Source organism: Gymnogyps californianus, chromosome 3, assembly GCF_018139145.2.
Source record: "Gymnogyps californianus isolate 813 chromosome 3, ASM1813914v2, whole genome shotgun sequence".
Lineage (NCBI taxonomy): Eukaryota > Metazoa > Chordata > Aves > Accipitriformes > Cathartidae > Gymnogyps > Gymnogyps californianus.
This window is the reverse complement of record NC_059473.1, coordinates 6,475,598-6,496,104: the sequence shown is the minus strand read 5'-3', so window position 1 is coordinate 6,496,104 and position 20,507 is coordinate 6,475,598. Positions and strand designations below refer to the sequence as shown.

The window sequence follows — 20,507 nt, the reverse complement described above, 5'->3', positions numbered from 1 at the left end:
CCTCCCACTTCTTTTCTAAGCTAAACATTCCCAGTATTTCCAGCCTGTGCTTACCCAAAACTTATCACCTGTTGCTGCCTTTTTGAAGCTCCAAATTGGGCTCACTTTTGTGCTGCCAACTATTTTGCATACTCAACAGAATTCAAGAGGCGCCGAGTCCCTCAGCAGAACTCATCTTAGGACCCAGCCTGGTCGTAACACACGAATCTTCGTATCTTTATATTTAATACCCTTTTAGTAGAAAGGGTAACACTTACATCTGCCAGGAAGGAGTTTTATCTTGGGGTGAAAAATAGCTTCATAAAGCCATACCTTTACAAAGACAAAGGACATGTGTGTGTCACAACAGCGGCCATTCCATGAAGTACGCTGAGCCAGCTCCAAGACTTAGAATCACGTGAAGATAAACCTTTTTCCAGACTAAGCTTTTAACAAAAGATTGTGTGTAAGCAATGTAATCTACAGAGGAAAAACTTGCTACGATTTTTTTTATCATAACTGAGATGATACATTTACGAGCACTGCATGATTCCTTCCTTACAGAGGAGTAGCCTTTTTGATCTTTGTCCCCTCAAAATATGTGCTGAAGTAGCTTCTTCCAGCTGGTGTGCTTATTCTGTAACTTTTCTATTAAAGGGGGTCGTGAAGCTTTCTGCGTGGCCATCAAGAGTAAAGCGTTCATGGAGCAATTCTTGCTTTCTTACCAGCTCCTCTGTTGCGGCTTCAGGGGCCCACATCTACAAAATAAAGGTATTTGTAGTTAATTTGGACATGACTTCTGCAGCTGAAGCATTAAGAAGATACTGTTAGCCAAATAGAGCCATGTTCTAGCACTCCTTTCCATCCTGAGACATAGAAGAAAACTAGTGCAGCCTCCCAGCGGAAGATACCACAACAGTTTGTGTATGTATAAGCAGAGCATTCTCTTGTTGTCACTTCCGATCTAAACATGCCATGGGCTCAGATTAGGGATAACGTGGGAAAGAAGTTCCAAAGCTAATTGTTTAGAAGGACTGACTCAGGCCCAAGATCCTCAGAGTAGAAAATAATAATTAGCTGTAGAGTCACTGGCAATGTGGCCTTACTCCCCCGAGACCATTGCAGAAACTAGCACAAATCAGGGTTAAGGAAACGGTAAACAAACTCCAAACAAAACTTTTCAGTCAGCAATGGTATTCTTTTCCTTTTCAAGGAGAAAAAAAAATATTTTAAAAAATTACTTCTTTGTGATCATCTTTTTCTGTTTCTTGGTTATTTGTGAATGAGTATTAACAAGTCCCTGATACAAAAATTATATTTCCAGTATTCTAACTCTAGGAAGTAAATATTTAGTGTACTGTGATCCATTTAGTTCAGTAACTGTCACTGACATAAGTAATCATGTGATAACTAATTGAGAGGGCAAGTTGGAAGTTGGTGCTGGTCCCATGCACAAGGATTCCTATCCTTTAAGTGTAGGAATGTAAAAATCCATACCATGAACGTAGTTGCATTTGGATTTTACTGCAGGTCCACTTTAATCCTATTTTAAAACCTGATAAGAGCTTGATTTCCATGATAATTTGTTTTATATAAATATGTGTATGTATATAATACATATACACACATACCTGAACTCATTAGTTTACTGTTGTTTTGTGGCAATCTCTCTAGCCTGTGTCACATCATCTATAAGCCAGTCGAATTGTGAAGTCATTTCATCAGACTGTTCTGGATTTTGATCTACAGCAATGTCTACCTTTAAATTAACGTGAAACTGTGCTCACGTTTTGCTACTGTACGTACTTTTCTGGGTTTGAATGCAATGTCATCTTTCTTGGTAGCACCACTGGTTATCAAAGAGTTCAGATAAATAACACTGTCCTTAAGGGAATGCGTTGTCTTTTCAAGAATGGATTTTTCTACAACTGGCAGAGATATCTGTGAAGGCTGAAAGAGAAGAAGTTATCAGTTATACAAATACATCGCATTCGGAAGCAAGGCACACATCCTGCATCTTCTGATACTTCTTTTGCTATCTATTTACCGTGGGTGTATTCTTCTTAATCCATTCACAATCTGTTTTTATTAAAGCTGGTGGGGTTTTTTTATAACCAAAAATTGTGAGTGGAAACCTTTTAAAAGGTAGAGGATGACTCTTCTTCTTGGACACTAAAACATTAACTGCTCTTTAAGACTCACAAGACAATCACCTAGGACCACTGGTGATCCCATGTTGTGCCGGGTGATGAATAAATAAGCACTTAAGGTTGTCGTCCTCCTGCCTATGAAAGTCGTACACTATCCCTGACTTTCCAAACATTTTTGAAAGGGGGAAACCAACATTTGGCTACTGAGACACATTTACTACACCGTCCAGGGCAGGACTGCTGAAGGACACTTCCAGCAATGCAGATACAATTGCATTTTCTCTCTAAATAGCATCCTGGGTCTGACTAACAAGAACCACTGGTAAATCAGGAAGATCTCATCCCCAATAAGACAACCAGGATGTGGTCGCAGAGACTGATGTCAGCTTGGGAACTAGAGCAATGGTAAGGTACTCAAGGCTCCCGGGGGGAGAGCGCAGGAAAGGCATTCAGAAGTACAACAGCCAAACATCAGCGTGGGATTTGAGAAACACGAAGGCCAACAGTAGAAGAGGAAGGATGTGAGACAAGCTGGGAAATGAGAAGTCAGCAAGCCTGATATCACCTCAATGAGTTGGATTAGCAGAATAAAAAGACCTTTCTACTAATTTGAAGGGCCATAGTCTTATTCTGTGAAGTAACAGGTGCTCCCTTTAAGAAATGACAGTTACCAGATGTTCAGTATTTACAACATCAGAGCTGGATGATCATAAACTTCAGGAGGAGGGGGAGAAGAAGAGGAAATGTTTTTCTGTGGCCTGTCAGTGATATAGGACATAATTCTTAAGTGGGACTGGGGAAGACATGAAGTTCATTTAATTAACAAGCCAAAATTTCAACCAATGAACAAGTATTAGTACTGGCTTCTGAAAATACTCACTTTAACAAAACTGCCTGACTTATAGCTTTAGAGAGACATCAGTGGCAAATAAATGAAAGAAAGAAGCCCTCTACTAACTATTAGCAAATCAATCCTTTGTTACCATCTCTCATACCTCTTTTTTCACAGCTTGTACCTCTACAGGCATCAGTGTAGAAGGTGACTTGGGCTTCACAACTTTTTCTTTCTCTGCTTCTTTTTTTTCTGGTACTTTTGGCAAATTTTCCAGTTTATTTTGGAGCAGATCAATCATTCTAGAATCTGCAAATACTTTAGCAATATCAAGAGCATTCTTTCCTGTATTTAAAAAAAAACAACTACCTGTATAAACCATGAAAATGAACCTTGGCACTTGTTATTGCAACTGGATAATGACACTACAGTCAACTGAATTTAATTAGGCCTCTATTTTATTAACCATTCAGTGCGCCAGCAGCGTGCCTGACATTGGCGTGAGGACGGGCAGTCATCAGCACTGCTTGCAGAAATAAGGGCTTGCAGAAACGAGCTTTGAAACCAAATATTGCAGGAATTCTTGGAGTGGTTGCTTTGCTCTTAATGTCCTGACATTTGCAGCTTCATATACTGGTCCTGCACGTTGCAATTGTGGTCTTTGAGAGCTGAGAGCATTTAGCACTAGGAGATGGCTAGCATAGTACAAGGTTAGGAATGTAGACCAAGTTATTGTAGGTATCTTCCTCTTCCAGTGCTTGCTCTACGGCTGGCAAGCAGTCAAGGGAAAGCCCCGTGGTTTAAATAGTGCTGAACACCTTCAGTGCCTAAGAAAGGAAAAACTCTCCTGGATCTTATGAGATGAGACCCTGTGGCTGTAAAGTAGTTGCGAGACTAAATGCCGTGTGAACTGGAATTTCACATGGTAACAGAAATGGAGAATACACATCCCTTCTACAAGAATGGTTTCACCTATAAGGCATTTTGGGAAGGCAAGTCTCATGATATGGCAATATTGCTTCCTATGTTAGAACAAGGGCTTAAAATGGGATAAACGTTAACTGTTTAAATTACTCCAAAAATAGAGGAAATAATACTGAATAAGGGATCTGCTGTGAGGAGGTAACACTTCAGTATCAGTTCAGATTTGTTTTTCTGTTAAGTATTTTTTTTCTCAGGGAGTAATATTTACATGCTAAGCAGCAAGAAATCTTTTTAACCAGTGCTGCCTGTGCATAAAAATAAGTGATTTAAATGGGTGTCAGTGTACACACTGGCCACAACTAAAATCTGATTTTCCATCAAATAATATTAATAACTAGCTAGAATTTTTTTCATTAAAGCCATTTATAACACTGTATATATCCTGTGAGGAGCAATAGCCTCCTTAATCATGTAATTAATCATGTTGCTTTATTTTCTAGATGCATAAAACCCAGGAAAGCTGACTACTTAGAATAGTGACTCCATACTGCAGAAAACTAACTGAACCTAACTCTTACCCTCATCCCGATCCTGATAGCAATCATAAATTCAGAACACTGCTCAAAGTGTGCCAAGAACTTAGGTTTTTTAATAAAACATGTATGCACAGAAGGAAACAGGCCTTTTGGGGAGACATTGATACTTACCATTGCTGTTTGTCGTTTGGATGTCAGCACCCTCACTGATTAAAAAACAGACTATATCCAACCTGCAGATCTCAATGGCTCTCATTAGTGGGGTTGCATTGCCTATTGCAGGTGCATCCACTGCTGCTCCAGCCTTCACTATCAGTTCAGCAATATCTAGGTGTCCGTTATAGCAAGCGTGATGGAGAGGAGTCCACATGAAATTGTCTGTTGCGTTTACATCAGCCCTACAAAAGAATAAGAGAAGTTGTGGCGGATGAAGCTAGCTACTAGATACAGTAACATCCACAGCTCTGAGTACAATCAATGTTAACGGCCCACTGCAATGGCATATTCAATGTAAATGAATATTTTCATATTGCTACTGCTACTCTGAAACCATTTTAGTATCTGATATATAGCTTGTCATGGAATATTAATTGTAAGAGTGTGCCTGGGTGGTGATCATATCCCCCTCTAAGCCAACACAGTGTCCTCTACATGGAGGTTTTCACAGGTACAGAGAAAAACAGGCATTCAAACAGCTTAGTCCTGTGAAACGCTGCTAGTGTTTGTGCTCCAGTTTCACTGAGAATGGCAAAAAGCAGAATAAGGAATTGAAAAAAGAATGCTTCTGGGCCAAGAACAGGTGCTCTAAAACACATGGCAAAATTGCGTACTCTCCTATTTCCAAGTGAGTTGGAGAAGGTCTATCTCAGAAAATCTGAGGATTTAAAACTTTTTCAGCCACTGTGCCACTGGACTAGATCTGTTTCTGCTCCCAGGTTAAAACCGGCATGTTCTGGAGGATGCAAGGGCTAGTTTGGGGGAGATATTGGCAATATGCTGCCTTCAGATGAAGCTGAGGGGAAAAGCATTATCAGCCCTTTAGCAACTGGCTGCCTTGGGTCATACAAAAGCAAAGCTTGGGGAACAAGAGCCGCTAGAGCCCCTTAAAGGTGTTAAAAGGGAAGAAATATGGTTCCCCCATATCTTTGAAGAAAGCACAGTCCATGACCATGCCTGGATCTGTGATCTCCCACGTGTGCCATGCGCGGGTTCAGAAGGGGTCCAAACCTCATGAGGGGATTCCCCAGTACTCAAGCGGAGTGATTTACTTTGCATTGTATTTAAGACAGGCTAGATGTCCTGAACTGAATTAGGGTCGCTGTCCCATTTATTCTAGGCACAAAGAGCTGATGTCTTCCCAAAAAACATGGAGGGAAGGAGAAGCAAGAAAAATTATGAAGGCAGCTGCTTCCAGGGATAGCTTTTTGCTCCTCAGGTCAGATGGTTAATATTTAACTCTAGATCGAAAGAACAGATTCATCTGTTCTTCTTTTGTTTAAATTTTTAATCTTTTTCAGAATTCTACCTTTGGTGAGATCTTACCACAGTAAATTCCCCTGACTTACCAGTTTTACCTTTGTTATCTTTCAGTTGCTTAGCCGTTATGGTTTATTTGTATGCAGTTTTCATTTCCTTCATATTTCTCATTAAAATAAGCGGTTCCAGTTATTCCACTTTCTCTCTCAACCCAACCTCCATGCCTGGACTGATACTCTGTCTGCCCCTGAATCCTTTTTGCTAACTTCATTCTATCAGAAACAAACCGATCGAAGGGAACAGGGACAACACAGCACTGACTTAAAAATTCTTCAGCATTTTCTCCCGATCAAGCATTGAATTTGCCTTTAGCCCAAATTTAATTTACTTCTGAGTCTTTCTGGAACAAGACAGAAAGTAGATACCACCAATTTATGTTTAAACCTCAGCATTTTCTATAGCTCTGGATAAATGTTTTGTTGTCTGTTCAACATGGATTTGTGATACCGTACTGAAAAGGTTACACTGTAAAAAGTATTTGAACTCCCATGCCGAACTGGAAGTATCTGAAAGTCCACGCTGTTGAAAGATGCAAAGCTAAACACTGTACTGAAAACTTTCCTCTCCATTTTCTGATTTCTGTCAATTTAAAAATCTCAAAATTGGTACTATTTTTTTAAACTAAGTTATTACATTTCCAGGTCTAACTGTTAATTATGATGAGATGTGACTCCAGTGCTGTCTAGTGAGGTTTGATGAAAGCAGTGGAGATTAATTTGCTAGATTACTTTGCTAACTTTTGCACCCTCATCTTTGGAAGACCTGAATATACACATTTACACAACTTTCCACATGCTCCAGCAATGTCAGTGTAATTACCAGGATGTGTAAAGATCCATGTGCTGTTAAGTCTTTGCAGGAACTGGAGCAATGACTACAGCCACTTATTCTGAGAAATGAATGTTAAAATGAATTCTAGCTATAGGTAGAGAACAAAGCTAATGTAAGTATCTTTGAAAAATGTTCATTTAAGCTTTTACGTGAATGACTGTAGGACTACAGCAGTCTGACAATAAAAAAGAAGAGATTATGCTATTACGCAAGTATGTCTGAATCTTTCTTAAATTGGTTTCATTTTTAAGCTGTCATTGAGATTTTTCACAAGTGTGTCTGTAGGCTACAAAACTGCTGAAGCACTTCTAAAGTGAGGAACAGACTAAATAGCAGCACGCGCTTCTGGTGTAAATCCTGCTGCCTCAGCCTGCTGAGGCTGCAAAGGAAAGTGATTATAAGGCTTATCCCCTTAAAACATTTGCATGCAAAGGCCCTGGCATGTGGAACAGGGAAGTCCAGGGTTGCCTTGATGATTTCAGGCAAGTCACTTGAGCCAAATTTCCCCAAAATCATTTATCTGCTTTTGACAGCTCAGTTTTGAGGATGCACTGTCTGAGAGGTGGGTATGAACTAACTGCAGTTCCTATAGACTGGATTTGTAGGCACTCTGCATCTGACCAAACTGTCAGCAGCCCAGACACCAAAAATTTCAGACCTGAGGAACTTACCTCTTGGGTCTTTCTATTTCCCTGTCACTAAAAATGTGAAAAATAATAAACTAACCCTTGGTAACTCAGGAACTTATGGAACTAACTTTAATATTAAACGTTATGTAAATAAAAAACAAACCATAGTCTGTTGCATCCAAATGTTTACTGGCTTTTGAAAGCCTTTCTAAAATAACAATTTTAAAAAACTCTCTGAAATTATCTTACCCCTTTTCCAGAAGATACTGCACAACATCTATGTTCCCACTTGCACATGCAGCCATCAAAGGTGTTTTGTAATATTTATCTTTTATGTCTACTGGCACACCCTCCTCAAATGCTTTCTCTAGAGACAGAATGTCTCCTGCTCTGACAAGGTAGTTAATATTCATGTACATTTTCCTTGGCTCATCTATATACCAGGCACGGTCATCGTGCACGGGATGGGCAGATGGGTGGTCTCGGTTAAAATGGTAGCTATCAGCAATGTTCTGAATAGCCTCAACCATGTACACGGGGAAGCCATCTTCCCTACGCGGACATGCGCTCTTTGGAATAACACAAATCGGCACGGGGATGGCGATGCCTCTTTTGCCTCTTCGTTTCTTCCCTTTCTTCCCCTTCTTCCCTTTGGGTCCAAAGGATGTTATAAGACAGCTTTTCTGCAGGTATTTAGAGCCTTTTAAAAATTCTTCAGTGTTGATTCCCTCAGGGTGAGATCCTTCATGCATTTCAGCAATAGTTTGTATTTGTTCGAGGTCCACAAAGGCACACTGCTTCTGAATAACTGATATAAAATCATCTTTAGCTACCGTCCCATCTCCTTGGTCGACGGCCTCAAACGCCTTGCGGAGGGCAGCCTGGTGCTCTAAGGACCAGTCGTATAGCCTCAATGCCCAGCAGGGGTTGTCCTCCTTAGCCTCAGGCTTGGACTGTTTTATAAAAGTATTTTCAATTTTACGCAATTCTGCTGCTGCTGCTTTAAAACCGCCTTCCTTGGCAACGGCTCTTGGGGTCTTTCTTAACAAGTTTGTCCATGTAGGATCACAGCCTAAAAATACGGACACAATTTCACTGATAATGCAGTGGAATTCCTAATTATGTAATATAAGAGACTTGTAGTATACATGCAACAAATTGCCACAGGTCTGCAATCTTACACTGTCTTAACTATAAATAGCAATAGTAGATGGAACCACATCATTGATCCCAGACTGGAAGGTCAGCCACATGTCCGTATTTGTTTCCCAAAGGGAGATTCATTGGGCAACCCATACTCTACTTATCTGTCCGTTCATAAATATGTATAGAAATGCAGAAGTTCAGTGGAAACTTTACATTTTAACTTAGTGGTGAGCAAGGTTAAGAAGAAACAAACTAAGATTAAAATATCACTCAATGTTCTATAGCCCAACCTTGCAATTTGGTGATGGATCACTAGTTAAATGTTTGAATCACAAAAACAGAACGTGGGATTTTGCATGGTCCTCTTGAATCAAAGCTTGAAGTGCTGTGATCATCTGATTAAGTTAGAAAATGATCACAGCTGCTTTGGGTATGCTTCAATACCCATGGGCATGAAGTTTTCCCCATGACTACACAGAGATCTTTTTTCAAAATGATCAGCAAACCAAAAATTAATTTTCTATTGGAAGTTTCAATGCAATACATCTCAAAACAACTAAAACCAGAACCACTTAATACCGTCCAATTCTAAGTTATACAAATCCATGATGTTTCTCCTGCTTTCTTTGAGAAATGTTTTATCTCAGCCACATGAGTAGAAATAAGTCATAATAGCCTGTTAGGCACTTCTTAATGAGAATTACGTTTGCCACATGATACCCGAGAGTCAAATCCTTCATCGATGCCCAAATGAAATCTTTCCTTTAGCACAGAAATAGAATATACATGATAGTTGCAAAGTAACTTATTTTTAGTCTACCTCTTTGTCCTATAAACTTGCAGCAATTTGCAAATCCTCCCTCCGCAGCGTAATGAAGTGGTGTGTTACCGTTCATAGCAATCAGGCCCAAGTCTCCATTATAAGCTGAAATAATCCTCAGAATCTAGAAAAACAAAGACAGTACCACCAAAACTCTTGTCTGTTTCTTAAGATGGCAAGTGTGAGAATGATTTACAAATAAATGCAATATCATATATTCCCAGTTTACATAGTGAACTTCTCTCCCACGCCTAGCTGATCAATGTGCACATAATGTTCAAGTTTTCTATAGTACTGTGCTTACTTAACTCAGGAAACAGAAACCTTGTTCAGCTGTAGACATCAAGGACAATCTTCACTCCTGCCAGCCTACTGCAGGCCACTGTCTTAAAGTAACTCCGACATTGCATGCACAATCAAAACTGCGTAATTTTATATACTTTGAAGATGATACGGGCAATAAGGAAGAAAGTGCCTACCTGCAGCTGTTTGCATCTGCCCTTCTTATAAGGGCAATTTTTCATCCATGTTACACAGCTGCAACAGGCTACACGTTGAGAGAAGCAAGCTCTCCAATGGAGCTGTTCACACCAGACAGCCACACTAGCACACACACTCAGACGTACCTTGGCAAAAAAGGCTCTGCAATTATGAGAGAGATTCTATCACTGCTGGATTCCCTTTGATACTTAAAAAGAAGCTGTTCTTGACTGCTGATTATTATGCTTTGCTCAGCTGAGATGCTGGACTCAAAATTAAAAAAAAACAGAAAACACTCCCTCACCCCCCCAAAAAAACAAACCACCCCAACAACAACAAAAAAATCCCCCCAGGTTTGGCTTTGCAGCAATGCTTTAACACCACGAATGACGATACCTCAAAAAAGCCACCTTTGGCTGCGAAATGTGCAGCGCTGTGTCTTTCAAGGTCAAACAGGTTAACATCGACTCCTCTCTCAAGTAGATCACGCACCAGCTCGAGAACACCTTCTCTTGCTGCTTCCATTAAGGCTGTGCGACCTGTAGCCTGCAAGGTAGCAAGAAAACAATTCGAAATTTGTTTTGTATGCTAATTCAGGTTGGAACAATATGATCTGACTGTTACAAGGTGGCATAAAACTGAAGGTCTCCTTTTTAGGTATTACCAAAAACAGGAGACAAGTCTAATAGTTTCAAAGACACTTGTAGGTAAACTTTAAGAATCTAGTCATAATGCTGCTAAAATATGTGTAGTCAAATCCCAGCGACTCAAGTATAGTAGTAACCTGAGTCCCTTGAATAGTCCCCATGAAAATCAGTTCCTTAATTAAGGAATTCTTTATTCTGTGTGCATGCTCTCATGCATGTTTACAAAATTTAACACAAAATACCACCGCTATCATGAAAGATCATAAGGAGCTATGGCTGGAGGAGTGCTACGGGGAAGGCAGAGCAACTGGGGAATTTCACTATTGTTCTGTCTGAGAGGAAAAGTTCACATTCTAATATATTAGTGCTGTCTTTTTCTAGATAATAGTGTATGTTTGTGATTAGCAGTACCTATTTTCTTTATAATGGCTGACTTTGGTAGATCTGGTGACCTTCCCAAGAACAGAGCGCATGTTGGATTAGGGATCGCCTGCTTATTAACATGTTGGCCCACACCAACACTTAGAATATCTGACTTCCCACTCTACAGAGGGGTAAAGAGAGCAGCGAGCCGTGGACATGTTCCACTGAACCATACGTTCTTCCCCGATATCTGTCTTTCTCTGGGCCTAGCAAACCATTCCCATTATGTGACCAGGTATGTGCCCATCATATTACAAAAAAAAATGCAGGTTTCTCATATTGCAGGTACGCTGAGTGCATGAAGCAGACACGTTGCAAGACAGGATGGGATAAGGATGTCCAAACATTGGTTTTGCTATAGCTACAAGCTAGGAAGCATACTGCAAAACTAGGATCAAAGCAAAAGCCATGGGTAGCTTTAAGGGAAAGCTTGAGCTCCTTGACTTGATCAACAGCACAGAGCTTCAGTCCTTCAGGACTTTGTTAAATTAAGGAAGTAAACAAACAAATTACTAAGATGTACAAAAGAGAGAAAAGAGTTTCTTATCTCTCGTCCCTGCCTTGATTCCCCATCAGATTTTTCATGCTGGACTCACGTTTTAGTGTACATTATTTCAACCCTGAAAACCTTAGCGCGCATCCAGGCAAAGTACAAATCAGCATTGCTCCACTGAAGTACAGCGACCTGCAACTCCTAAGAGCTGGCCCAGTTACATTTTGTTTTTGTAAAATATTTGCAATCTAATCTACAAAAATCTAAATCAGGATACGTGGTTCAAGCAGAAGACTTAAATCCCTGCTCCTGCCAAAAAGGGTGATACAGAAGAAGGGAATAGGCATGGCCACAGAGTTAAGCACTTGTCACTGCTTTATTATTTTAATGTGAGGGTTTAAGGTCATATACTCTAGTCGTCTGGTAACTATTCTATACTCCTGTATATATGTTCTTAATTACAGAAATATTCATACTGGGTTTCTTGCATTGGGATTTGCTCCTCTTTCCAAGAAATTCAGACATATTTCTTTAATATCATGAGCTTGCTCACAGGCTTGTAGAAATACAGGCTTCCCATCAGTAGTACAGTTGTTAACATCTGCACCATAATCCAAGGCAATCTGCATGCAATGGTAGTGCCGCCTTGTAGGTAAAATGCAGTAAAACAAAACACCTGCAAATAAAACCAGCAGGGATTATGGTGCAATACTAAATTATTAGAAAGGTTACTTAGGCTGTAAGCTTCACAGTTGAACGGAAAAACTCCTTCAACAGAGACCCATTAAATTCTCTTAGGGTATATACATGCAAAAAAGACTTCTAGTTTAGGGCCTTTGAACTTGGGGAGTAAACCAGAATTTAATATGGGAGGAACATGATTCTCAGTCACAAGTTATCTTTCAGCTACGTACTGAGGGACCTATGATTTAAAGCCCTAGACTGCTCAGGGGGAATTATTTTCATTTTCATCAAAGCTCTTACGGCCAATAGCTTCTGTTGAGCTGTAAGGATTACCCTCAACCACGGTTCGTCTCTACAGATTGGACACAACATACGTAGCAAGTGTGTAACACAGTAAGGGGTCATTTTATGGTAGTTCTGGTCTGATAAGGTTTCCTTTTACTTACCTTTCCCTTCATTATCCACAGCAGTCATGTCTGCTTTAGCTTTTGCTAATAAATCCAAAACCAACTCATGGCCTAGCTCAGCTGCCTTCATTGCTGAAGTACGTCCCATTTTGTCCTGGACATCTGGATGAGCACCCTGTTCCAGCAAGAAGCTGCACATGTCGGTGTCATTTTTAATGCAGGCCAAATGAAGGGCACTATATCCTTCCATAGGCTCTGTGAAATTAATGAGATTTGGGAATCCATTCTGGACCAGCTTTTCTATTTGCTTCTTGTCTTTCTGGTGAACGCACTGAAGAAGTTTGTAGATCTGTAAGTTTACAAGTCTGTTATCTACCGGTAACATCTTGGAATAAGAAAAAATAGCTTCTTGCAAGGAAGTAATTTCTGCATGGGGAGAGAAGAAAACATGTAAACTCAGAGATGAGATTATAATTACATGCCAGTAAGAACAGGAATCAAACTGTGTTCAAGGCATGAAAATATCCACTTTAACTTGACAGAGCACTAAGCTTTGAATGAATTTCTCATTTAGTATATACAGCATACATAGAGACTATATAAACACATGTAGCACCTTGCAAAATTGTTCTTTCTAGTCTTCAAACTGCTCTGAAGAAGTCTCATTCAAGATGAAAATTAAGTTAAGAAACTGTAAGGTAACTGCTTTCCATTCAAGGAACTGTTATAATTGGAAGCCTAAGGGGAGGCTGATCATCTGCCATTTTAGTACTTCAAAGGGAAAAAAAAAAATCACAAGTCACAGTGTCCTCTGCACTTGCTGAAACATAAAATTGATATTAGCACCAACTCATCAGTACCTGAGCACCTTCTTTTTTTTGGTAGCTGACGCATGAACTTCCTGCTGGGCTATGTACATAGAAGAGTAAACTGCATTTCTCTGCAGCAAAACCCCTGGGGAAAAAAAGATGCAGACATTGGGGCACTGGCCTGGAAAAAGGTTCCCCTAGGTGATGCAACACGTGCTTCTTGAGAAAAGTGCAACGCAGGAAACCAGCTTTCCATTTGCCTCAATTCTGATTTTTTTTTTCAGGCTTTTTAGCCTCTTTTAGCTAGTCTCAGCACTTGTGGCTGGAGGGCCAAGCAAGGGTCAGACATTATAAGGACCATTTCTGAAGCCAGCTTAAGCGGATGGGAAGCTTCCTATCAGCTTCAGCAAGCCTTGGGTCAGCCTGTCCTCCAAAAACGACAGTGCGCTTACAAGACATGCAACAAAAAAATGTGAAGGAACAGCGTCCTGTTAGGGCATACTTGGCTTTTGTGGGGTTTTTTTATTAGCAATATAGCCTGTAAATGGGACAACTCAGCAATCTGCCTGGCTACTGCTGGGTGCTTTCTGGATGTCCAAGAAAAGGTGAGTTTTAAGAGAGAGATGCAGAAGGATGCACAATTCCAACAGACTTTTTGAGGCAAAACCTCCCGTTCTGGAAAGGAAGCCTGAGAGAAAACTGCAGGAAAAGTAGAAAAAAAGTGAATGAAGGCTAATCATGTTGGGAATGGATAGAGAGCGGTAATTTTTGTACCACAGGTACAACATGCCAGTTGTCGTTTCTGTAACTACCGTCTTTCACTTCTTTTGAAGTTCTGTGGCCAGCCTATTTTTGGAACAACAGAGACAGGGGTCAAGTTTACTGTTGAGAGATTTCTGAGAACTGTCCCTCTTGTGTTTTCCCCTGCTAAACAAGCTACTTAGCACTTTCGCTGTGCATCTGGCCGTGCTGCCTAAAGATACCTGCAGCCCTGAGTCAAGCGCTATGTGCAAAACAACCCCATTACACCATCTGACACATCTGACTGCAGCTGATCGCTCCTCCCCTGTAACAGAGTTAAAATAGCAGAGGTCTTTCAGGAGACGAGTAAGGAAAAGGTAGGGAAGGGCCATACAATGCCTGGAGCCACTTAAAAGCTGCCCTTTCTAGCCTATGGAGCGTTGCAAAAATATTGTAAAATGTTCATTTTTGCTAGAAAAACTGCTTGTCCTTGTAACAGTTTTGACCAGCTCTATACCATGTTTTATTTGAATGGCATTATTCTTAGAAGCTGCTCACTTGCAGAAGTGTTTAAGTGGGCACTAAAATGCAAAGACTTTCTCTTCGCAATGAAATCTGATCAGAATAGGTCAGCTGCTCCCAGAGTTTGGGGGCTTTCTCCATTTAAATATGACATTGCTTAAATGCTAAATTCTTTTCTGTGTTGGTCTTACACAGCCCTCATTCTGATCATAGACAAAGTATATTCTTACATTGCATGATTAAATCATTAAGTAGCAATAACTTAAATCTGTCACTTGTGGCTTGTTTATTCTCATCCCTACCATGTTGTGCTTCTTGTGGCACATTGTCCTGTGAAAGGGAATAAATGCAGAGATTTTTTTTCTACTGACAGGGGTTACAATTACAGCAGCACTCTAGTCCTAAACTTTAGAGTTGAGAAATAAGGCTATGTGGTGGTTTCGGCTGGGATAGAGTTAATTTTCTTCCTAGTAGCTGGTATAGTGTTAGGTTTTGGATTTAGTAGGAAAACAATGTTGATAACACACTGATATTTTTAGTTGTTGCTAAGTAGTGTTTATACTAAGTCAAGGATTTTTCAGCTTCTCATGCCCAGCCAGCAAGAAGGCTGGAGGGGCACAAGAAGCTGGGAGGGGACACTGCCAGGACAGCTGACCCAAACTGGCCAAAGGTATTCCATACCATATGACATCATGCCCAGTATATAAACTGGGGGGAGTTGGCCGGGAGGGGTGGATCGCTGCCCAGGAACTAACTGGGCATTGGTTGGCGAGTGGTGAGCAATTGCATTGTGCATCACTTGTTTTGTATATTCTAATTGGTTTATTATTATTATTATTATTACTATTATTTTCTTCCTTTCTGTCCTATTAAACTGCCTTTATCTCCACCCACGAGTTTTACTTTTTTTCAATTCTCTCCCCCATCCCACTGGTTGGGGGGAGTGAGCGAGCGGCTGCGTGGTGCTTAGTTACCAGCTGGGTTTAAACCACGACAGACTATTTCTGGGTAATGCCCTGATAGAGGCGAAAACTAGAGTCCCCTGTGGAGTCTAGCTTTTAGAGCCTGAAATGTTAGGAAGTGATGTCTGAGCACGTCCTCAATACAGGAAGTTTTTCCTGGCTTCTGAGCGCAGGGAAAGAAGTGGTGTAAACTCCGCAGGGGCTGTGGCGAGGAGCAGCAAGAAGGTACTGCAGGGAAGGCTCTTACAGTACTTACACCACTGAACTTCAGCAAAAGAAATGTTTTTAAAGATACTTAGATGGAGCTGACAAGCTTAAATGTTCTCTCATACTCTTGTTCCGTTTCCTACCACCCTGCAGCAGTAAGGAACTTGGGTTTACTTCCAAAAACTGGATCCTTTCTTCCCACTGTTATTCATTATTTGCACCTGGATTTTACACAGCATTTTTTGAGGAACTCATTTAGGATCAAAACTTGCCTTGTCTTCCCTTCTTTCTCCCCCCTGAAGCTGCAAACACTGAAGAAACGACATTCTCCATGGAAATAGGTTAATAATGCTACAGAACACGAGCAGCATTGCAGTTGGTAAAGATCTGTTAGTAACACTTGATGAAGGCACAAATGGATATAACATTCAATGCATATGGATTTGGATTTGGATTTATTTTATGGATCATACTTGAGATTCAGAACAGTGCTAGTGCTACCTCTTGCACAAACATTACACTCAGTCTCTGAAGTACAAGCATCCAGAATAAGCACGTCCCAGAATGCCGTGTTTTCCAGCGGGTAAGACGACACACTTGCAAAGCGAGTCTGAACCTAAAGTGCATCTTACACACCCAAGCAACTACTAGTTGTAAGTAAACACCTGCCATCACTGATGTTCCTGTTCCTGCCAGCGTCCACAGCAGCGGCACAGCAAAGGGGCAGGAGCGCAAGTGGCACAGGCTGTCGCAGGAACAGCAGCGGCTTTGAGAGGCAACGGGAGAATCAGCAGCACTGGTGGGAAAGGCAGACGTGTGCTGTATGTGTCAGACACCAAAGAATAAGGCTGAAAAACACCAAACCACACAATATTCTTGCAATGTCCCTGTATATATGTCCAATGATCGTTTTAACTACATGATTAGGTATTACTTACTCCCTACAACCTTTGCATCATGCAGGACATGAGATTGACAGCACACCTTACACTTACTGCGCACTTTCCTTTTTGCTCACAGGGTAATGTATTACACTCCATTACAATTTTAGCCCCAATTCAGCCTGATCAGTTTTTTTCTGGTGCCTTTGAGGTGCTTATCATGGTATTCTTTTAACGCTTCACACACCATAACAAAATTATTTCCGTAAACATAAGTGAAATTATTTTTATCACAATGGTGAAGTATGTTGTTATCTCAGTTCAACCACCAGTGAGATCCTACCGAGTTTAAAGTCTTTGCTTCAAAGCATTAAGAACCAACAATTTACATGAAAACAACTGTAACATTTTAACTGTGACAGTTAATATTTCTTTGCAGTATTTCTTGAAAGTGACTGGATCAAGTTTTATTAGAAGTTTCTACAGTAACAGAATCAAAGTAAGACAGGTGGGATAGAAAACTCTACCCAGAGTCAGGTAAAGTTACAAGCAAGTGAAACAGGCTTCTATAATAAAAATATAACTACAGAATCCTGCAAATTTTCGTTAAGTAAATACTACCAACAATACCTACTTCATAGAGTTTTTATCACTTAACCTGTAACAGATCTTTTAATGGAAAATGAGGTATTGTTAACGTGGCTTTGAGACAGTCATGCTATAATCATAAATCCCAAGCTTCTAACATCTGCTTAGCAACAATTTTATCTGTTGACAAACATCAACAGAATCACTACCTTCATTGAGCCAGCTTCTATCATCATTTTGGTTGAGCACATGAACTCATTTCAAATTCAGATTAATCCTTTTCCCGGTACACCTAGTATTAATAAAATAATTTTAATCAGATTCTTGTTTTCTCACAAAGCTTTCCAAGCTGTGATAGAGAGGGAAGGTCTGGTGGCCAGCGCTCTCACTAACTCTCTGTCGAAGCCTGGTGCCTGACTGCTGCTGGAAGCACTTGTGACTCCTTTTTTAAAGTTTCCAACGTTTTTCAGTTTCCACATTTCAAGTTGAAAATGTCCCTTTAATTATCACTATTCACAAACCAGTAAACAAAATTTCCATGTGTTTTATCTTTAGTGAGAGAAAATAGCTTAGCACTTTCTAAATTTAATCCATTTGCATGCTGGCCATAGAGATAAGCATGAGCCCTATATGCTGGTATAAAAGAAACCAATATGGTAACAGTGCCACACTATATTTACAGCTTTATACAAATAATTGCACCGGATTTTTGGCTGAAAGTAGTGTTTAATAGGAGTGATGCAGCAAAATCCTCCTAAAACTGAATTCCAGTATAATGAATAGCCTATAATGCTGGGTTTTCTCTTTGAGCCCTTCTTGGTGTTAATTCTCAAGAAATGCTTTGCCTTGGGCTGAGGCATAACTTAGTGCTGAGTGATGGTCACTTCCCTGGCACTTCCTGACTGCCCTTCTATGAACTGAGCAGGTTTCAATCTCATGTTGAGATGTCTAGCCCAATACAGCCCTCTGGGAAACTGGGCCCAGTCCTCACCAGTGTAAAGACAGTCCCGAGGTTATGGCTGGATTAAATCAAAAGATGTGCATTCTTTTGTCTTCAGTTTGCCTTGCAGCTTCCAGTCACTTTAGCGTTCATCCAAACTGGAATGTAATAGAGGCCAAGTGGCCAGCAGCAGGCAGCCCTCAGGGCCAGCCAGCACCTGGCAATCAGGTGTATGAGCAACACCTGCTGGGGACAGGGGCTGAAAGGAGGTTGCTCCTCAGCTAGGAGGAGAGCTCAGGCTCCCTGCAAGCCGCTGGTCTGCTGGGGAGTTGGTGATAAGGTGCTGTTGCACCCAGGAGCAAGGAACAGGGTGAGCAACCACTCCCTCAGAGCCTGAAGCGCTGAGGGCCCTGGAGAAGCCAGGTAAGGGATAAATCTGGTGTTAGTTGATTTTTCTTGGGTTGTGACTTAGAGGAGTGGGTGGCCTGTAGAGGAGACTGCCTTTAACGGGAGAGAAACTGCTGGAAAGGGAATATGTTGAAGAGCTGGCGTTGACCCACACTGTACTTATGTGGTAAGGACTTGCTTGTCTGACCATGCAGAAAGACAAACTGAGGTAACTTCCGGTCCACCCTCCTCTCAGAGAGGCGCCAGGCATAAGGGAGGCGCTGATGTCTAGCGTGGAGTATTTCTTTTAGAAATCTAAAGCACAGCAGCTCTGTGGTGCCGCTCCTGCTGTACCCCCCCCCCCCCCCCCCCCCCCCCCCCCCCCGGCCCTTAGGTGGGCCTGCATCCCACGCAGTGCCGTACACTTGCGGTTCTTGCCCAGGCGCGCTGAGAGGCTGGATTCCGCTTTCACAACCTCGCCGGCTCTACCCCAACCCCTCGTAAGCAGCTGGGGGAGGCAGCGTCCCGCCTCGCCTCGCCTCGCCTCACCTCACCCGGCCTCCCTCGCACCACCAGGCCCAGCGGCGGCGGCCTGCGGCTGCCTACCCTGGCCGCCGACCGGTCCCGGGCCCGCCAGGCCGCAGCCCCGGCGCGCCCCTCACCGGGCACTCACCTGAAGAACCACGGGCCCCCGAGAGCCCGGCGGCAGCGGCCGGACCCTCCCCGCCTCAGCGCCGCGTCGCCCCGCCGGCCCGCGCCGCTCCCGCCATTGCCGCCCGCCGCCTCCTTGGCAACGAGGCGCTGCCGCGCGCCTGCCCTGGCAACGGCGTCGCGCGGCCGGCGGTTGGGAGGGGAGAGAGCCGTGAGGCGGCAGCTCCCCTCAGCGCCCCGGCCGGGCTGGGAAGCGGCGGGGTGTTAGGTACGGACGAGCGCCTTGCCCCTCTCTGAATGGCGGGGTGAGACGGGGCACACGGCCAGGCCGCGGGTTTACGGGCGGAGGTTGATGATGAGCGTCGGTGGGGAGGAAGAGAGCGGCCGTCGGGTTTGGTATAGCCATCCCTTGAGTGGGTGCAGGAGCCTGGCCTGTGCCGAGGGTCACAGGGCTGTGTCGGCAACGCTGGGTGCGCCGACTTCCCCGTGTTGCCTCTTGCCTTCGTGGGGGAAAAAGTATTGAGTGTCCTTATCTTCTGTGGTGCCGCGGGGAAGGAGTTATGGCCTTCGACTTTTTCTTACTGTTGACTTACTTTCTTGCCAAACCTCCTTTCCCTCCCATGGAAAGCAGTGCAGTATAGTTGTTTCACCTCTAAATTTTACTAGAATCGCTGGCCACAAAAATGGAATTACAAGATCTGTGTATAACCCAACTTCATAGCCATCCCCAGAGGGTTTATGTAACACTATAATATAACTCAGGCATGTTAGACTTGAATTGAAACACAATTGCTCATAGACCTGACTGGAAGGAGAAACCTATTTATTAACAGAAAAAAAACACGTTAGCGCCAACAAATGGAGGAAAACGCTCAACACTGTTTAAGTGAGTTGAAGCATGTCATTCTAGAAGGCAAACGCCACTAACACTGGGACTTCCCAAGCTCTCTGTGCCTCTTTTCTGTCCATTTCCTTTAGTGTCTAATTTCAGCCTCCGAGTGCTGCAAACTGGCCATTGGTGCTCCTGCTGGGCTCAGTAATCGTGTATGGGATGATGGCTGGCTGCTGCAGTGAGACTGTTTGTCTTGTACCTAGCCAAGACTGGCTGTTGAATTATTTGCAAAACACCTCTAGCATTAGAAAGTTCAAGGGCTAAGTTGTTTTTTGACATGAAATATCTTTTGCCAGGGAAGTGGTGATGCACAGCTGGATGCATGTCCGACAGCATGGAAAGGCGGGTGATGCAAGGCGTGGGACTGTGTGGTGAGTCACAGCAACAGATAACATCATTTTAGCGTAAAG

At 42.3% G+C, this 20,507-nt stretch overlaps 1 protein-coding gene across 1 annotated transcript; it reads right to left on the bottom strand.

The window, feature by feature from the left end:
- Positions 1–611: 611 nt before the first annotated feature.
- On the bottom strand, positions 612–12,902 carry ANKEF1 (ankyrin repeat and EF-hand domain containing 1). The gene is made up of 9 exons (XM_050894796.1): positions 12,557–12,902; positions 11,903–12,102; positions 10,260–10,409; positions 9,384–9,507; positions 7,667–8,489; positions 4,593–4,819; positions 3,125–3,306; positions 1,786–1,929; positions 612–737 (listed from the first exon to the last, which is right to left on the bottom strand). The coding sequence occupies exons 1-9, from the start codon at positions 12,900–12,902 to the stop codon at positions 612–614; spliced, it is 2,322 nt and encodes a 773-aa protein (XP_050750753.1).
- Between the last annotated feature and the right edge of the window lie 7,605 nt (positions 12,903–20,507).